General features: G+C 47.0%; 1 protein-coding gene and 2 long non-coding RNA genes across 4 annotated transcripts in view; 1 reads left to right on the forward strand and 2 right to left on the reverse strand.

Annotated features, from left to right (window-relative positions):
* LOC129380162 (amine oxidase [flavin-containing] A-like) overlaps nt 1-20,571 on the reverse strand; it is a 70,143-nt gene that overhangs the window by 15,128 nt on the left and 34,444 nt on the right. For both annotated transcript variants that reach the window (XM_055076689.2, XM_055076690.2), the window contains exons 5-10: nt 11,422-11,513; nt 10,046-10,187; nt 2,207-2,267; nt 1,451-1,539; nt 918-1,077; nt 195-291 (exon numbers count right to left, since the gene is read on the reverse strand). In XM_055076689.2, coding sequence (XP_054932664.1) covers nt 195-291; nt 918-1,077; nt 1,451-1,539; nt 2,207-2,267; nt 10,046-10,187; nt 11,422-11,513 — 641 coding nt within the window. The remainder of the gene's footprint in view (nt 1-194; nt 292-917; nt 1,078-1,450; nt 1,540-2,206; nt 2,268-10,045; nt 10,188-11,421; nt 11,514-20,571) is intronic.
* LOC129387594 (uncharacterized) lies at nt 13,023-16,268 on the forward strand. Its single transcript, XR_011892809.1, has 3 exons — nt 13,023-13,512; nt 14,356-14,494; nt 15,486-16,268. It is a non-coding gene; the product is annotated as an uncharacterized lncRNA (long non-coding RNA).
* LOC140216130 (uncharacterized) lies at nt 15,993-20,306 on the reverse strand. The gene is made up of 2 exons (XR_011892810.1): nt 19,645-20,306; nt 15,993-19,583 (listed from the first exon to the last, which is right to left on the reverse strand). It is a non-coding gene; the product is annotated as an uncharacterized lncRNA (long non-coding RNA).

The raw sequence follows: 20,571 nt of genomic DNA on the forward strand, positions 1-20,571 counted from the left end.
AGGCTTCATTTAGATGAGAGGACATGAACCAGTGCAAATACTAACTTGCTACCGAATGAAAAGTTTTATGCGACTACAGATCCCGGTGGCACGTATGTCACACAAGAGGATTCAGACAAGAGGCTTGACGAACCATTGAAAACACCAAGTATAACTTGTCACCGCATTAAAAAAAAAAAAAGAATTTGCCTTACACCGTAAGAGCCGCCAGCGAGAATCCAGGCCTGCAGTCGTCCGTGCTGTAGGTGAAAGCCAGTTCGTCGTCGCAGCAAGACAACGTTCCATTGTAACCTATAAAATTCAGCCCATACAGTACAGGTATTCTCTACGGCCTTGTTCAAGAGATTGGCTTTTAGTTACGCTTTCTGTACATCCCTGTGTCACTATAGGTGTCGTGTAGCTTGTGCAGCCACTCGCACGAAGCTCGATAGGCAGTATTAAGCTATAGTGATACTGTGTCGTCTGCTCACTCGTCTCTGTCTTTTACGCTGTTCACAGTATGATGCGAACTATACGCATCAAGCGCCCGTACCACGGTTTGAGACAAAAGTAACACGAAACCTTTCGAAGAGTCAAGAGCCAGGCGGTGTCATTCTATTTAATGGCATGGACAGCTTCAAAGAATACGGCCCTACGAAAGTTAACCCAGTATTTAAGTTAATTTTGCATTAAACCTCCGTGTAGCCAGCTGGTTGTCGAGCGACACATTGAATGAGTAAAGACATTTCCGGCTGATGTGATGTACTGTAAGATTAATTTTAGAGCTGCTGGATATTAAATTACCCCGTCCCCGAAATGCTGCCGAGTGCGCAACATGTCTGCCATTCGTGCATTCAATAGTAATGACGTTTTGCTTTGAAATAAAACGTAACTGGCACTCTAGCAAGGCGTAGTGGCGTGTGTCGACGTGCACATACCTATTTGCCTCCAGAAGGGCTTGGCATAGTAGATGTTCATTTTGTACGCCGAGCCGACCGGCGTACGTTGTATGAGCTGGTTGCGCAGTGACGGCAGTGGCGGTTCGTAGTGCACTTTCAGCTGAATGGGCAACGGGATCGCCATGATCACGTGGTCAGCCTGCGGTATGCAGAGTCTAGATTGTCGGCATGCACAGCAGTAGACAGCGATTCGCCACATCATTGCGTGACTAACACGTCCTAAAAATAAAAACAGCTCCAAATCGTGCATATGTAAAATTTTGTCACTTGTTGAATTCTGGAGAGGATTTTCTTTGAAGGCATACAGGGGGGGGGGGGGGGGGCGCAGAGATCAAACTGAAAATCTTTCATTGGATTGATTGTTTTGGGCTGAAATGTGAGCAGGGTTGAAGGCGCATGATAACGACTATGGCTTAGTCAGTTGCAACAAGCTAACTTACAATCCGTATAAGTAAGAGGGTGTTCTCAATACGGTGATAATGCCGTCTTTCGTCGATTGCTGCTATACTTGCCTGGAACTCCCTGCCATCGATGACGCCTACGACGACCCCATTCTCGTCCTGCTGAAGGTCGCATACTTGGGCGTCGAAAACTACTTTACCTGTAAGCAATCGGCGAGACAAAAAGGGGTAGCTGTTATTTCACCGCTACAGGGAACGCCTCAGTAACGCTTTGCTGACCATATTTAATTAGCACGTGAGATCAAACTACAGCTATCGAGATTCAGTTAGACTGCCGTGATCCGTGCACAAATCGGCAGTGAACTAAATCAAGTTGCTCGACGTAGACAGTCGCACGTTGTTGAGGTGCAGCTATAGACATCAGGGCTAACGAATGGAATGCTTTCCGCCTTGAATTCGACCCGAAAACCGTGCGGCAACGACATCAGGCCGCCACTTCACCGCGAGGCGTTTACAAGTGTTCCAGAGAGAGAGACAGAGAAAGAGAGACAGATATAAGCTTCAATGATATGCTTGAGATGTTAGCCTGACATAACACTCCAGGTGCTTGGTGATGATTATGGTATGCACAGTGATAAACACAGCTGAACACATATTAACAGCACATAGTCACACACACGCACACATGTACACTACACAGCGTTCCACGTCGCTTCATACAACATCAACAGCGTGTCGGTGCCCGCACTGCACGGCTGTGATAGGCTATTATCTTTATTTTATTTTTAGTATCCAGTTGCTGTGACAGAAAACTGCGCACTTGGCGCATCTGCGCAGTGGGAAAGTAATAAGGGAGCAGGTGTATACCTTCTAGCAGCTGCAGGAGCCTTTCGCACACTGTCATGGAGCCGTTTTCGAATTTCCTTTCCTGCGTGCAACAAAAGTTATTTTCATGTGAGTAAGCGTTGGAATGACGCGCAAAAGAAATTGCGTGGTACGCGTAATAATAACGAGTGCTCCAACGCAACGTCATTAGGAATACAAGCGTCGAGAGGGTCCGTATATGTATACTTCCACAGCAGCATTGTGCATGGAAGCCAGGGCAGTCTGTATGTACATACTGCCTGCAACACCAGACGTCATGAGGCTCTATACCTGTTCCATGCTATATACCTCAACGAACAGCTGCGGAGCTTGCTGCCTTAGGCACACCCCTTGAAGTCATCACTCTATGCATGGAATCCCCAGAATACGCGGGACACTTTCTGTGACCTCACGGTATTCTCGCGGGCTTCGTTACGCCGCGGATGCCATGTTTAACTTGTCTCAGAAAACATGCACATTCACTGCTGAGCAATGGAAAAAGCCCGTGATATGATTTTTCAATGGATATACCATGTAATGGCGGCATCAGTGGCGATGACCGTGCGGAGGCAGTTGACGATAGTGCTATGAACTATGCCTCCATCTCAATCACGAGAACAAACGCTCGAAGTAGGTTATACGCAGACTGCGCTCGTGAGCTTAAACTTTAACACATTGGAGCTCAGGTGACTTCACGATTTATATCTACGTTCCCTCGACCATTGACTGCGCGCACCGCCTTCGTTCAAGTCTGCTACGACGGGAATCGAGGTTCTTGTGCTGCCCGTGGCCCTGCCTGAAGTATGCTTGAGAAACACGTGGTTGTTAAGGGGTTCCTGAAACGGTTTGGGCAAGTTTTGTAAACGGGTGGGGTACAGCTACAGTAAAACATTCCCGCCACAATCTAAGTTAAGCGTCTCATATTCTGACAGCTGCACACGATTACAAGTTACCATCTTGACTAGCCATGTGTTTTCTCCTCGACTCGCTCGCCGAGCGATCGGGGCTAAGCTCCACCTTCACCAGCTGTGCGTCTTGATTTGACGTCTTGTCGTCTTTTCCCGGTGTCTAGGAGCCAACGTGCGAAGCCTCTGCAACTACTCCACCAGCCGCCTGACTGTCGATGCCCAGGGAAGTTATCCCACAACATGCGTTGCGAGCATTCTGTCACATCGTCGAGTGGGTCCAGACGAGCTTTGGCGTTTTGACGGATGGGCAGATGCGTAAAATAAAACCCTTTCGTACTACTAGCGTGGTGAAGGGGCTTTGATGTAAACGTGAGCGGCCTGAGAGGCCTGTACGGTGCAGCCACCTGGTGGCGCAGAGCTAAACAGCCAAACACAGAGCTAATATTGCTGCAAACCTTTAGGGTGTTCTTTTAAGAAACCATCGAACATCTCATATGTGACTTCACCCGGTCTCGCCAACAGAGAGAGGCGCCGTTCTCACAGAGGTCGAGCATCAAGGTCTTAGTATCTTAAAATCAATACGCGTATGTAGAATACGGCCATCGCACGCCGACGTAACTCCCATTTCCCCCCTTATTTCTTGATATTTTTGATTAAAATATAATTTTGAAGGCACTGAAGCACCTTCAAAGTTCGAAGTATTAGTAATTTTTAAACAGTAACAGTTTCGCGATAAGCATCGATTGTGATAGCAAATTAGTAGACACCTATACGAATGATAGTAATTTAATCGGCCGTGTAAATTTGTAAACATTCGCTTACTAAATAAATTAACATGCATGCGCGCGCACACAAGTAAGCATGAACACATCTCACTCGATGAACGCGGAAACTCGCTGCCAGAACGCTGGAGTGAGGAAGCGCTGCAGCAGCAGCGAGCGAATTGACCTTCGTGCAGTCTCTCGCTTCAAAGCGAACTAAGCGGCCAAAATATAGCGCCCACGAAGCTGAGTCTGTGGCGCACCTAGGCTCTGTATTCATCGCAGATCGTTTTCAAGATAGAGCGCGCGCGACGGCGCCATACGCAACAGCCTCCAGAGCAGAGCGCCCTCCGTGCCTTGCGCACGACGGAAGACGGCGCGCTTCATCCTTGCTGCCCTCCGCGACGGACCTCCCGAGGTCCTCAGAGCTGTGATACAACGGGCTCGAAACATCGCCGGAATCATCTTAGGGACCCTGGACTGAGGGTTCCTCCCACACTGCTCTTGCCATTGCAGTATTATTAGTAAAGATGTTTTACTCTCTCTCTCTCCCTTCCGCGCGCTAGATTAAGTCGCGATCGTAGGCTCACATTCCCACGCAGCATACAGCATACGGCGCTCGGCGACGATTTTATCGCCGTTGGACTTTATACGGAACCTCACGGTGACGGTGACGGCGATGGCAGAAATGTGAGTGGAGTGTACGTATAATTGTTCTCGCAATAAAAAAAAAAAAAAAACTGTACGCTGGATGGGCAAATGCGGTTTGCACATGTGGTTTACACTTTGGCGGGCACAATATTCGCGAGTACGTGCAGCCAGTGAATACACAATTAAAATAATCGCTGTTTAAGTGATTAATTTCAAGATTATAGCACATGTCCATACATTATAGTTGAAGACAAACCTGTTCGAATGCAACTCCATTTTGTTTTATTCATCTGGAGCCCTTATGTTCCGAGATATCCGTAACGAAACTTGAGACCCAGTACACTAACTTAGCGTATACTCCACCTCACTGGAAATAATCTTTAAATGGGGCGGCCGCGAATCGGCTTGTGAAGCCTTGGCGTGCGCCATTGTTCATCTAAAGAGAGAGAGAGAGAGAGAAAGCAAGGACAGGAAAGGCAGGGAGGTCAACCAGAAGAGCACCTGGTTTGCTATCCTACACTGGGGGTGGGGAAAGGAGAATAGAACGTGGAAAAAAGGGAGAGAGTAAGCAGGGAGTGCGTGTGGGAGCGACACTATACACAGGGGCACTATAAACGGTCTCTTAAGCCGGTGCACTTCAAGTATTGTACTAGTGCACAAATCGCTTTTCGTGCCAGTGACGGGTGTGGCCACGGTATCTTTGACTCGGTGAACGGTCTTGAGTCCAGTTCGTGTGAAGTTGCCCGCAAAGAGAGGCGTTGTACATCGTAGCGAAGGCAGGTACACAATAGGTGCTTGGTGGTTTCCTCGCACTCACAGGAGTCGCACATCGGGCTCTCGGCCATTCCCAAACGATAGTAGTATGCGTTCGGGAACGCCACTCCCAGTCACAAGCGGCACAGCAAGGTTGTTTCGCTGCGGGAAAGGCTAGAAGGCAGTTGTAGCCATAGCGTGGGGTCCAGTTTATGTAATCGGCAATTGAAGGCACTTGAACTACAGGGATCTTGTGACTTTTTGCGTGCAAGTAAAAGAAGTTCCCTGGCAACGTTTGACCTCGCTAAAGGTGTTGGACGCGTCTGGGTACCTTCGTGGGCAGACCCTTGTCAGCTAGGTTGTTGCCGACGACGCCACAGTTATTAGGAATCCATTGAAATATAATGTTGTGCCCTCTTTCCAGTGCATGGTGGTGCACTTCCCCGATGTCAGATATCATCTGCTCGTAAGTTCTGTGATGCAATGCAGACTTGATATAGTGAGGAGCTGCCTTAGAATCACAAAATACGATCCATTTCTCTGTTGGCTCTTCGGTGACGTACGTCATAGCGGCATGGGAGCTGCAAGTTCTGCCGACGTAGATGTAGCCATGTGTGACAATTTGAATGTAACTGTAACCTGCTTAGCTGGAACGACGAATGCGGTAGTTGAGCTGGTAGGTGGAAGTCGAACAATCACTATATATATGTATGTGGTCATGATACGTCTGGTGCAGTAATAGGAGCGTAAGTTGCTTCAGAGCCGGCGATGGATGATTGGCCTTTTCTGTAATTCCAAAAATAGTAAAAATCACTTGAGGTTGTCGCAGGCGCCACAGGGGAGATGAAGGCTTCGCCGCCGGTGTAAAAGATGACGGTATGCACTCTTGATGAGCGCTAATCACTCTTGAAAAGGTCTCTTGAGGTCTCTCAGCTGGTAGGGAGGCCAAATGATGACCGGGGATCCTTGACAGATGGCGAATGTGCGCTCTGAGAGAGTCGATAGCTACATGTGTCTGGATCATATGGTCTCCCGCGATGGCAATTGTTGCTGCTGTTGAGGTGCACCGAGGCAGCCCTAAACACGTGCATAGGACTTGACCTTGTATGTTCTCCAAAGCGCGAAAGTTCATCTTGCATGTATTTGACAACACTCGTAGACTGTAACGTAGGGGTCCGAGAAACAGTACCCTGTACAGCTGCATCATAGAATGGACTGGTGTACCCCAGTTTTTCCCGGAGAGAAATTTCAAGATCTGAGCCATGGCAACTAACTTCTTCGGATAGAAGCAGTGAGGGCTCCATGAGAGGTTGCGGTCAATGATGACACCCAGAAAGTGACGAATCTGAACAGAGGATACAGCTTGACCATTGATTGAAACAGGATACAATGACATTTGTTTGCACGTAAAGCCAACAAATGCGCACTTTTCAGTGGACACACTGAGGCCTTGTTCTCGGAGATAAGACGCTGTCGTGGTTGCCGCCCGATGAAGCCTGGCCCGTACTTGAGCGAAAGTTTTCCATCGCTTGTCTTCCAATTTATCCATACGACGCTGGACTTTCCTTTGTATGCGTCTTGAAGCCATCAGGTCCAAGACGGACTTCGTGCGCCGATACCTCCTGTCTGCCTGTCGGCGTGCCGCACGCAGCCTCTCCAGCTCCATGTCCAAGTCTGTTCGCCTTGCTGACCTTGTAAGCGAGCAGATGGATGTTTTCAATGTCACTGTGATTGCATCTTCGATAGTGTGTGAAAAGCTTTCCCGGCATGCGTCATCCATATCCTTCTTAAACTTTGACCAATCAAATGTACACAAGACAGTAGAGGAGCGTTGCTGAACTCTTCTAATCTTTATGTATGTTAAAATATGGTCGCTTCCATGTGTTTGTATGTCCGTAAACCATTGGATGCTCGAGGCAAAGCGTCGTGACACCACAGTTAAGTCCAAGCAGCTAATATAGGTCGTGCCTCGCAGAAATGTAGGGCTGCCGTCATTCACACAACACAAATCATGGTCGGCAGCAAAGGAGGCCAGACTCCTGCCTCTGTAATCAGTTTTAGGGCTTCCCCATAGCTGGTGATGCGCGTTAAAGTCACCTGTGATAACCCAGGGGCCATTGTTCATTAGTAATATTTTCTTAAGTCGTTCGCCGTCAAAGTGACCCGCTGGGGATATGTAGGCTCCCATTAGTGTAAATGACACTTCCTTCTTTTGCACATTCAGACAGACATATTGGTTGTCATCATGAGGCTCTACCGCGTTAGCGGCATATGTTAAGTCCGTGCGGATGTAGATGATTACTTTTGCGCTCGCACCGCATGTGGACGAGACGAAAGATTCGTAACCGGACAGTCTGAGTAGAGTAATGTATTTGGTTCGTAAATGACCAGTATGGGGAAGCGATTTGTAAAAATGAATTGGCGAAAGTCTGCTATACGGGTGCTTAGGCCCCTGGCATTCCACTGAAAGATCGATGCACTTTTAACTTCAGTGCGGAAGGGGACTATTGGTAGAGCCATGATGTTTAAACGATGCTAGCAAGCACTGGATTTAGCGCATCCAGCATTTTCAGAGGACTTCGAGCTGCTGGTGTTTGCAGCTTGTTCAGTATGATGCGCATTGTATTAATTAGCGATTGCAACATATCAGCCACTTGCCTGTCTTGGTCGCACAAATCACCGACGGTAGACGTCGGGGGTTGTCCAGCAAAAGTTTGCTGTGATTCTGTTGGTGAATGCTGTCGTTTCGGTAGAGCCAGCCAAGATTCGGCAGATGTGGTCTTCTCGGTGGCCTTGTTCTTCGCGGTCCTTTCCACAGTGTCTAGCCTGGGCGGTAGAGGAGGAGGTGGTGTTGTAGGAATTGACATGCGCGTCGCAGAGGCAGCAGCCTTCCTTGAGGAGCGCCGGCGACGGGAACGTCACTTCCTCATTTTATCGGCGGCTTCGCGATGAGATGAATGATCTCTCGCCATCTCTTTCAAAATGACCATTTCCTTCTTAATATGTGGTCATTTTTTCGATGAAGCTTCATGTGACGCTCCGCAGTTTAAACGCTTCATTACATTCGCGCCACATTTATCCGCAGTGTGGGGCTCGGCGCAGCGGAGGCATGCTGCCTGATTTTCGCGTACGCTGGTCACGTATCCCAGTTTCATGCGGTTTCATGCGATTTCATCCCAGATTTGCGCCACTGAAGAGGTTTCGCAATTAAAGGCCGCATTGCACGTCTGAAGTGTCCCACCTTACATATATTTACACTTGAATGCATTCTCCACGCAGCGCGAACTGCCTAGCCGCTTAACATCAACAATGACCTCATCATTGGCTGGCTAGATAAAAATCGGCAAGAAATTATTAAGGATGGCGACGTCTACGTCGTAGATAACACCGGTCACTACGTCAGTTCCCAGAGGAATGCAAGAGCGCACCTTGATGCTATCGAGGTTCGTTACGCTGCGTAGAGTGGTCGTATATAGCAGCCGTATGTTGGACATAACCGCCAGTAAATTTTTCGGGTGTTCACTCGAATGTCCGATATTTCATTTGGCACCAGGGCTTCCAGTCACATCGACACAGATTCCCTGTTAAGTAGCTTCATGTTGACGGTGAAAAGCAGGGGCACAAATATGATGGTACTGGTGTCCGGCCTCTGCGCGTGTCTTACTGTTTGCGTGCTTCACAATGAGGACGTCCTGGTGTTCATTCTCTTAGCTCTACGGCTCTGCACAAACTGGAAGTCGTCATCGGAAGTATCCTCACTGCTGAGAGAGTAAACATGGGTGTCCTCGCTGTCGCTGTCGCTCTGCTGACCGATCAGCTTCCTGGAGGTGGCCGCCGCTGACGATGCCATCGCCGGCAGACGTGCGGGATGGTCCACTTCCATCATTACCGAGCAAGGAGCGAGGACCTGCGGATGAACTTAAATTTTCACAGAAATAAACTGGAGCTAGAAAGAACGGCGCTGTATCAAAAAACACTTCGTCGTCGTCTAAAAATGTGCAGAAAATAAAGTACGCAGAAAGAAGTACGCAGCAAAACTTTAGCGAACTCTTATTATTGCCCCAAAATTCCTGCACTTATCCTTAAAAGAATCATTGGCATGTAACGCACATTATACAACAATCCAGCATGTGTACTACTCAGGAGAGCTGGTGTGTTGACGAAAATTGGTTCCTGTATATTTTCACTAGTACAATTGACAGGCTTTACAAAAAGTGCCTGATAAATTCTGAACTAACACTTTTTTTTATTTTTTTTTCGACAGAGGGTGCTTTCTCTTATAAAGATATGGATACATTTTGCTTACATGAGAACCCCGATAGATTGCCGTAAGCTGATGCGCTCTAGCCTGGTACTTGGCAGGGAAGAGGAAATGGGGCAAAAGTGATGAACGATGAAGAGGAGGAGAAGGGAGAGGGTGGATGCGTATGTAGTTTACCGAGCGGCCTCACTAAAGCGGCTCGTCCAATCCCGCATGCCAAGTATGGAAGCCAAGTAAGGTGTTCGTTGCCTACCTCGCACAGTTGCGTGGAATCAGACCATTGGCCAAGAACGGCACCCTGAGACCATGGCTGCCTGCCGAACCCGTCCAGCGCGCGTCGTTCTAGCGAGTTGCTCTTGGAAGCATCACGAAGCCTCAACCACTTACTCCGTGGCCTCAACACAGTATACCGACTCAACGATCCTATCGCTGCCAGCGTCCGTCCTCCTCACACAGTTCGGCTGCGCGAAGGCTTCGTCACTATAAAGGGGGACATGAAGCGGCTTACCTCCGCGCCATTGAAGATGCAGCACATCCTGCGGTTCCCTCCACAGCACTTGATGTACCATAACACCCACAGCAGAGACACCTGGCTCGGCTCGCTGGACAGATTTACCTGCGCCATGGCGCTCAGGTAGTCGCGGCAGCCCCTGTGCACGAGGGCGCGCTTTGCAGGCTAACAGGTATACGACTAACGCGCCGACATTTGCACGCAGACCGGCATTTCCTTCGTCTGCCCTGCACCTATAGCTTAATGTGCGCCAGCGTCCATACGATTGGTTTCCTGTGCCTGAACCCGTCGTCACACTTCTGAAGTTCATCTCTAAACAGACTGGCAAGGAAATCAGCGCGTGACGGTACAGACATGCCGGTTTCGTCACGCCGTTTGATGTTGTATTTGCTGTGTTTAGAAGCGATTATGATTAAAAATGGATTTATATCTGCGAAAAAAGAAAGAGTTAGAGTTGGTACTAAGTGGTATTAAGTTGAATTGTGGGGTTTTACGTGCCAAAACCATTTTCTGCTTATGAGGCACGCCGTAGTGGAGGACTCCGGATTTTTTGACCACCTGGGGTTCTTTAACGTGCACATCAATCTAAGTAGACGGGTGTTTTCGCGCTTCGTCTCCATCAATATGCCGCCGCCGTGGCCGGGATTCGATCCCGCGACCTCGTGCTCAGCAGCCCAACACCATAGCCATTGAGCAACCACGGCGGATACTAAGAGGCATAGAATAAATACAAATGCAGGACGAGAAATGAAATGTACCCGTGTCGATATATAGGCCAGGATAACATAACGGTCCTACTCCAATTCTTTTCTTTTTTTACGCTTCGACGAGTTTCGCGAGCTTCACTGCGTGAATACATTATCACCGTGATCGGCCGGCGGTCGTTCATTTGTGCTGGATGATAGGGAATGGGAACAGAATCGAGTGAAACCTGTCGTTACGTTATACCGGCCCTAGATAGCTTTTGACTAATGAAAGTGGACGCGGCAGATGTAAGAGGTCACCGAGTGATCGAGGCTGCAAATTTGTGTTTCCACTCGCCAGCACTAAATGCCACTATAGTTACTGTGAAGCATTTCTACAATGTATATTAAACCAAATTTTTCGTGTTGTGTTCTCGTGTCCCATAGTCTGTTCAAATTATTAGTAGTTACCTGATCTCCAATAATGTATGCGTATAGTAACCCATAACCCGAGTAAGTAGAGGGAACCACGCCTTAACATTTACTTTTCACAGATGCAGTCGCGACAGCTTCGGCACGCGGAGTGGCAGTGCTCCTTTTGAGCGCGGATCAGCACACAGCTTCGAGAGGGTAATAAAAATGCCGACTGAGCAACGTCGGTCCTGCGAGCATTGGGTCACGACTACGTACTTAGTCCACGACTCCTTCTCGAAGAAGTTCTGCAGCGTCATGGCGTCCCACTCTGCAGCGTGTGGACAGTTCCACGGATCCACGGCGGCAATCTGCACAGAGGCAAGTCTGATGAATTCCTCGTTCACGAAGGCGATGAAAGTCTACTGTGTATGCCTGATCGGTTGCACTTAAACCTGGGCCCGCTTGAGGTGTACCAATTTCAAGCTGCCGATGAAGAAACCTATACCAAGTAGTAACTATACCAGTGCATATTTGCAATTTAAAACATTATTGGACTACTTTGGGGCACGCGCTATGCGGCCTTAAGTGCTACTCTAAAATCTGCCTTAAGATTACGTAGCAGCTCTTCAGAGTTGCACCACGTAAAGAAAAAAAAATTATGGGGTTTAACGTGCCAAAACCACTTTCTGATTACGAGGCACGCCGTAGTGGAGGACTCCGGAAATTTCGACCACCTGGGGATCTTTAACGTGCACCTAAATCTAAGTACATGGGTGTTTTCGCATTTCGCCCCCATCGAAATGCGGCCGCCATGGCCGGGATTCGATCCCGCGACCTCGTGCTCAGCAGCCCAACACCAATCCACTGAGCAACCACGGCGGGTTAGTTGCACCACGTATTTGGACTTTGAAGCAGTTCTGCGCACAACGAAGCCGCTTCTAGCTTTTCTCAGATACTGGCCCGGACCGGAGAATTAGTTACTCGTTGCTGTGTGTGCTTGTGTATATCGGGTGCGTGTGCATTCCTCGTGAATGCGTCATTTTACACGTCGACCTCGTCACGTGAAATAGCACGCGTGGCCAGGCAAACATCCCAAGCATCCATTAAAGATTTTCTCTCTCTCTCTCTTTCTCTCTCTCTCTGTCTGTCTTTTGGGCAAGAAAGTATTACCCTCGAGTGTATGCACACTTTTTACAATAACAAAAAATAAAAAATAAATATAGAAACAACTTTTTGGCTCATTTGGGTAGCTTCCCGTTAACGGTAGTCTTGACCATGAACGGTAGTCTTGAACCAAGACTACCGTTCATGGTCTCGCTACTGAGAAAATAAGAAATGCATTTTTTTTTCAGGTTTCCAGGTTATGTTAACACGATTCGCCTGATGCGTCCGCAAGAAACAAAAGGTCCTTCTGCTACCACCTCCTAATCTGCACGTGGTTTAAAAAAGAGGAAAAATAAAGAGATATTAAGCAAGACTTGACAGCGGGCTCGTTTGGCAGCTGTTTCCTGCCATGCAAACAAACTCCCACACTTCAGGGGCCGTATTCTGTAGCGGTTCCTTTTGGAACCGGTTCCTTTTGGCTGCTGCCATTGGTCGGCGCTTCGTTGTCGTCATCCCTGGTGGGCGGGACGACAAATTTTGATGACGTCACACAGGTTGCCAATCTTCTGGAAAGGAACCGGTTCCCTGCTAGGAGAGGAACCGCGGAGAAGTGGTTCTCTCGAGGGTCGCGCGCGGGGGCGAGCATGATGTCGAGGGTTGCTAGGGCAACCGTGGCTGCCGGCTAATCTCGCGCCAGCTGACGAGCCGGCACCTAGACGAGACGAGACAGAGACGGCAATGGCGGCTCCTTTGGTTGTGTTGCTGGCGAGTGCCGAAAGACAACGACGCAACGCGTTCGGCATGGCCGAAGAAGAGTTTCGAAGGCATTTTAGGCTCTCCAAAGACATAGTGTGAAGTCTTTGCGATGAGCTGGAAGGACATCTCGGACCTCAAAGATTTCGTGGTGTCGACGCTACGATGAAAGTGCTGTGCGCGCTGCGGTTTTTTGCCACCGGGAGCTTTCAACAGTGCGTCGGGAATGAAGAAGCGATTGCACTGTCGCATCCTTCGGTCAGCCGGATCATTACAGCCGTCGCCAAGGCCATTACGGTTGTGGGCAAAGAAAAAGGATGGGTTGGATTCCCATCCACGGCCTAGAAAGCCGCCGTCAAGGAAGGCTTTCTTAGCCGTGGAAAAATTCCAGGATTTCTAGGATGTGTGGACGGGAGTCTGATAGCCATCGTTCGCCCTAAGAAGCTCGGCCCCGGCGAAACGGAATCGTACTGGAGCCGTAAAGGGTATTACGCCCTCAACTGCATGGTCGTGAGTATTGTTCATTGACAAATATTTTCGATATGTGATTGCGCGAGTGCACGTTGTAAAAAACTTCGTTTCGTTATTTTTCATCAATTGCCGGTAATACTTGCGTTCCTATTCGAGAAAGTAGCGTTTGTGTTGTATGTGTAATGACGACTTTGATCTTGGCAATAGAACCCGGCCGCACTTTTTCAGTGCTCTCTAATCACAGTTGAATAGCCTTTTCGATGCTACAATGTAAACACATTACGCGCGACTTAAACCGGAATAGACGCCGTAGCAGTGAAGGGAGTCTTCGTCTGCGAGCGATCCTAACAGAAGACGAGCCCTTGTGATTCTTACTCGACGTAAAACTAAAGCATTGTGGCAACAGACTGTAAACGTGAAAAGGAGCATCCCATCAATGAAAATGGTGTGAGGGAGAATGAGAATGTGTGGACACCCATTTGCTCTAGCTGTTAATACGGCACATGCTGTTTCCGCGTTCTTTCGCTTGTAATAGGCACTTTGTCTGAAAAAAAAAAAAAAACACAGGTGGAACTCTTTAGCAGAATCTTATACAATATGGACGGAAGAAACCAAAGGAATTATTTTGCACATTGTGTTGTGACCGCACGCCATACATGAGCATGTGTACACATGCCAACATTTCATTTGCAGGTTAAGATGACATTGTTATCATGCTGATCATTAGTTCAACTGCCTACTGCGTATGTTGATATCTCTTTTTCTGTAATTGTGTTCGCTGACTGAACAGTAACTGATTGGCAAGTAGTGTTGTAAGCAAAAGATTGTGCCAGATATTTGTTGCAGTGGCACTGACACCTTCTCTTTGCTTTCCCTTATGAGGTGTGCGATGCGAAGCTGTATATCCTGGCAATTGACCCACGGTTTCCGGGATCGTGCCACGATTCTTTCGTCTGGAGCTGTTCTGCATTTCGCCGCCGCCTCACTCGTGGCCTGTTACTTCATGGAGAAGTGTTGCTTGGTAAGTGCACCTAAAGTAGCAGTGCTTCTTCCACATGTAAAACATTCACAGACAAATAGTTTTGCATCCTAGCAAGCTTTAAGAAAGCGTGATTTGCTAGAAATGTGTTGTGAATGCAGCAGTACCTAATGAACCTGCAGCGACTATCGAGAGAAACAAGTCTCTCTTAAAAGGCAGATATTTGTACCAGCATGTATACAACAGCTGACATGTTATGCTGTTTATTGATTAATTTCAATACACTGAATGCCACGTGGAGCGTTACAGGCAGGAGTGGAATTCTACAGAACACGTCAAAATGTCAGTTTTCAAGTATGGTGGAAAAGGGTTGGTGACAATGGACTCGGGGACCTGGTCCCTGTCCTTGGAACAAAGGAATAAGCGTGTGCGTGAAACTTTCGGCATCGACGTTAGTGATCGGTGTAGTATATATTGTAGAATGGTGCAAGTTGCGCTATTTTTCTTTGTGTCGCAATGTGTGCGATTTTTTTTGTTGCAGCGACATGTGGTGCTGGAGTGATTAGAAAGGATCAAACGGGTAGCTCGATTTTGGGTACCTTCATGAGAAGAGGTACGAAAGGTAGAGCAAGGATCCCAGATACTGGCAGCATATTCGAGAGTAGACCTTAGAAGTGTTTTATAAAATAACACTTCTGAAGAGAGAAGAGCTAATAAGTTTTAGCGGAGGATGTACATTTAGGGAGGGGCAAATGGGATGAACGGAGCAGAAAACCGCGAGTATGAAATAAATATTACATGTCCAACTTAACCTGAGAATGAGATTTGCAGCCAAGACAACAGGTGAAATTGGGCTTTTCTTTAAAATGAGTCAAACTTTCTTTACAGCTTTCCGGGAAGGTAAATGTTTGATAGATATTGCAACAATAAATCCAAGACCCGCTCCTGTTGTAAAAGGGCCTTGGCGTAGACTGTGTTCTTGCATTGTGCCTTAATGTATCCATTTCGTTCACTGACATGCAACACTTTACAGGGGACTCTGGGTACCCGCTAGAGCCATGGATCATGACTCCTGTGCCTGGTCACCCAAATCGCCTCACGGCAGAGGGGCGCTATAATGAGGCACACGCCTCAATGCGAAATGCCGTTGAGCGGTGCATAGGAGTCGTCAAAAGCCGCTTCCGATGCCTGCAGAGGCATCGGGTGCTCCACTACTCGCCTCAGAAAGCAGCCACTATTGTTGCAGCTTGTGCAGCGCTGCATAACCTCTGCCTTGCAGCAGGCGTGCCTCTGCCAGACGACCCAGATGACGACGGTGCACATGACGATAGCGCACAGGAGCCAGCCCAGGCACAAGTGCCGCTTCAAGTACAGGTGCCACCGCAGGCGCACCCTGTACAGCCTTCTCGAGCTTTGTTTCAAAGAGGCCGTGCGGTGCGTGAACCCATAGTTGGTGTGTTTCGGCTGCCCAGAAATTTGCGCATTGCCTACCTGCAAAGTGTGCGCCGGTGCATTCGCTGGCAAATGAGGCGGAGACATGTGCTGGTGTAATATGTTTTATTTTTCTTTTCATGAAAGTAAATAGGCCGTGCACTTCAACATAACACATTGCGTGTGCTCACATGTGGCTAATCATAGTATGCTGCATACTGCAGTAGTGAAAAGCACATGATTTGTCTATGTTGAGCATGACAGATACACATGCAGTGACAAATAACCATGTGCCATTATGTTACTCCTTTGCTTTGTTCACTGTGCTTTTGAATATTGTCTCGCCAGGGAATTTTCTTTAAATAAAGGTTATTTCCAAGGTGAATGGCAACCAATCTTGCATTGTTGAATATTGCTTTGCAATGCCTATTTTACTGTGCAGTATGCATTGTTCCAAAGCTGTAGATGTCTGTTCATGTGTGACACGCAAGAACAGCATGAGTTACACAGCAACTGAAATGTCGTTCAGCAATCTGTATAGCACATATTGAAACGTATAGCAACAAACGAGACATGTCAAGCACTTATTGGAGCAGGATTTCTTTAAATAGCAGACACTCATGCCTACTACTGCTTTGTTTAAACTCAAGAGTTGCTTCAACATTGCATTTCTTGCACGCATGATTTCACATAATGCTCGTAATTGCTGCTTAACAAGGTGCTAGAATATAAACAAAATCATGACAGTGAAACATTTCTTTATTTTTTTATTCATTGGGTACCTGCTTCGTCATTCAGGCATTACAGCAGGGAGGGTACAACTCATATAAATGAACACTCAAAATTACATTCATAAAGCATGGAAGAAATCATCATTTGAACAAATACAGACAGTGTCAGGTGGTAGAGTATTCCAGTCTCTTGTAGTACGAACATAGAAAGAGTAGCGGAAAGCGTCGCTTTTAACCCTCTATTGCATGGCATCCCATATTTGGCACATACTGGTTACCATTCTTTTTTGTGTGTGTGAGATTCCCAGTTGAGAATGTGATACCGTCAGAGTAAATCTCGTAGTTATGCGCACTTATTATGGGCAAGTGCTGCCATCTCTTGAGTGATACACAAAACAGAGGTGAAGTAGATTTTGGGATGCGACGTGAAACTCGGAGGGGGCAAACACGAGCAATTGGTTTTTTTTTTTCTCTGAAAAGTTCGACCGCAGAAACATAGAAAAATTATTGTGGCATATTTTTTGGCCTCGCCAATTCAAGGCAGTTACTAGTTTTCTCAATTTTGCCTGCAACTACAGCAGAGAAACCGAAATCGGTGTGTGCACAGTATGAACTTGAAATACAAAATATGATAACGTGCTGCCATCTGTTCAATAGCCCGAAGCTGCAGGTCACTCTATCACAAGATGTAATTTTGACGATCGGTACGGTGAGGGCGAATTGTCTGCCAAACAGCTGCCTGAAAAGTGAAAAGGAACTGAAATGTAAAGGAAGTGGTGCTTCAGAGGCACTCACAAGCGCGATAGATGACGTAGAGTTATCGTGTGTGCGTTGATACGATAACCGCGCCGTGACATTTCTGTCGAGCTTTGTTGGGAGAGATCCAGTCCAAAAGACTCAGCGCTGGTTTACCTCCGCCAAGGTGTTTCACGAAATTGATTGCCCCAGCGTAGTAAAGGTCCATAACAGGCACATGGGTGGTGTCGACCTGCTGGACTCTGTTTGGACTTTACTGCATACATATCAGATGTCGAAAAAATGGCACTTTCGAATTTTTACGCCTATGCTAGACTTATCGGTAGTAACAGCATGGGTATTGTACAGGAGGGTGCAGGAGCAGCTTAGGAGGAGACAAGTACTACCGCTGGCTCAATTAAAAGCAGAAATTGCAGAATGCCTTACCTCGCATAACAAGTGCCTACCCAACTAGCGACCAGGAAGGACTTCTAGTCAGGACATCGAATTCCATGTTCAAGTCAAAAAAGCACAGGGACCAGCAGCCGCAATGCCACCCAAAGACGACCGATCTGACCAAGTCAGCCACTGGCCAGAATTTGACGAGAAGAAACAAAGATGTAAGCGGCCACCTTGCACAAACAAGTCGTTGGTAAGATAGAGGAAGTGAAACATTCATCTGTGTCTGAACGCAGCAAACAACTGTTTCATTTCATTCCCCACATCACATTAAAAGGCCACCGTCCGTGAAGCTTTGTTTTCCGCCCATGGCAGCAAGAGCGCTCAGCCATCTTCATGGTGTGCCATATTTGGCACAAAGCTTTATCTTTATTATTACAGTCGTGTTTGTTCATTCAATCAATAATGAAAGCTGAAAAAATGACTTTCATAATTCATGCAATAGAGGGTCAAAAGGAATCTCACATATTTTTAATTTGTGATCTCGCCTTTTAGAAACATATGTGGGCGGCTGAAAATACAATTACCTGGCTATCCCCGTATTAGAGTGGTATATGTTATGAAGAAATTTTAATCTGAGATTTCGGCGACGGTGTTCAAGATGCCAATTTAATGCTTTTTTGCTTTCTGTCATGTTAAGCATCCTGTCATAATTGCCAAGGACAAACCGAACTGCCCTGTTCTGCTATTTCTCTAGTTTATCTACAAGTTCTGTAGCATATGGATCCCAGCAAACACACGCATACTCCAGTGTACTGCGCACATGTGTGAAATACAGTTGCTCCCTAAGTTTCTGTGGCAAGCTACTAAAGTTACGTTTCAAAAAATCTAATGCTCCGACAGCCTTGTTCCTAACATGAGTAACGTGTCTGTTCCACCTTACATCAGCAGAAAAAAATACATCTAAGTATTTATATTCTGACACTTGTTCAAGAGTAGCATTATTTAAGTGTTACGATTGCTGTCGTATGAGCTCTTCCCGGTAAAGGTGACGTGGACACTCTTTTTCTCATTCAGTGACATTTTTCACACCATATGGCAATCAAATCCAAATCGTGTTGTAGTGCTTGTTGGTCAGATTCGCTGTTGATGACCCTATATACTATACAGTCATCTGCAAACATTGTAAATATTTATTTATTTATTTACATGTACCTTACAGGCCTTCGAGAAGGTATAGTGTAAATGGGGAAATACGGTAACATATTAGTATGGAATCGGGAAAGAAATAAACATCAGCATAATGAAAGGAGTACGCACAGAACATGGAAAATTATTACATTAGCAAATACAATATGTAGAGCAATAACAATAAATGGTAAACAACAACATAATAGCATAATAACATTGTAAACGTTTTTGCATGTTATACAGTGGTAAGTATTGTAAAGAAATTGGGACCACTGAAATTCTTTAACTTGTAGAAAAAATGCAAGAAAATTACAAAAGACATGACGTGTTTAGACGGTTGAAACGGCATATTGATCGTTTAGCAGATTGCGAAATGCAGTGTGTTTATATTGGCATGCAATGGTATCTGGTAGTGCGTTCCATAAACGGACCGCACGGGGCAAAGTTGAAAAATTAAAAGCGTGTGTGTTGCCATAAATCGCGACAGCGCGTCGACTTGGCGTTGACCTATTGAAACTCATGCGCTGATGTTCACCTCTTCGTCGGGCTCGAAGAACGGCGGGCAGACTCCGATGGCGCTCGCCCTTCCAACTAGGGAGAGGACGCGCCCTCGCGGTCCGGGCAGGCTGCCTCCTCCGGTTCCTCTGTGATTAACACGTTTGTTAGAATATGGTGCGCAAAAGCTCCATCAACGAGTGTGCTTACCTGCTTTCGGCGTGCAAGGCGGCTGCATCACGGCGGGCGTTATACACATCTTTCTTCCACACGCCGCGCCATTGGGCTGCAGTTTTCACTGCCGGGCCCTCAGCGTTCAGCAAGGCAGTCACTTGCTGCCAGAGCTCCTCCTTGCGCGCCGCCGTCAGCTGTTGACCCAGCACACACGACGCCTTCGCAAGGTAGGGGTGCTCTTCAACAAATGACACGAGTATATCGCGCTGCCTCGCTCAAACATGAGGACCCAGTTTCGGATTCGGCGCGCAAACTGGCAAGTCCAAAACGTAAACAAAGCGAGGCAACTTGTTTGCATAACGTATGGCACACCACCTAGCGACTAAATAAGAAAACAACACAAATAAAATTACAACTCCCAGTAGCGGTCTGCGCGGCAAGCTCACATTTATTACTGAAAATATATTTGCAAGTGTTCTATACAAAGCAATGTTTTTTTATCAAACCAGCAACATCCTTCAATTGCTATACCGTCCCCTAAGTACAAACAAAAATGATGACGTGATCTTCCGGCAGACCGCCGCTCGTTGATTGGTTCCCCTCACGCCGCCCCGTTCCACTCTTTCTCCGAGTGACGTAATCCAGACGTAACAGCCAAAGGGAACCGGTTCCCAAAGGAACCGCTACAGAATACGGCCCCAGTTTATGCCGAGCTTTACCATTAATGGAAAAGTCTAATTCATCTTCAAGCAGCAGCAAACGTAGAACAGATGTGATCCACTCTACAACGCTTGTTTTCAGCAGCCATGTTTTCAAAGCCAATGTATATATACGCACTTTCAAGATCACAATACTGTGCTTACAGTCATCGCCAACAATTACACACATTTTACTTATACAATAGATGGATGTATACGATAACCTCCGTTTATTGTATTTACGAGTGTAAACAAAAAGGGTACT

Source organism: Dermacentor andersoni, chromosome 2 (genome assembly GCF_023375885.2).
Source record: "Dermacentor andersoni chromosome 2, qqDerAnde1_hic_scaffold, whole genome shotgun sequence".
NCBI classification, from domain to species: Eukaryota; Metazoa; Arthropoda; class Arachnida; order Ixodida; family Ixodidae; genus Dermacentor; species Dermacentor andersoni.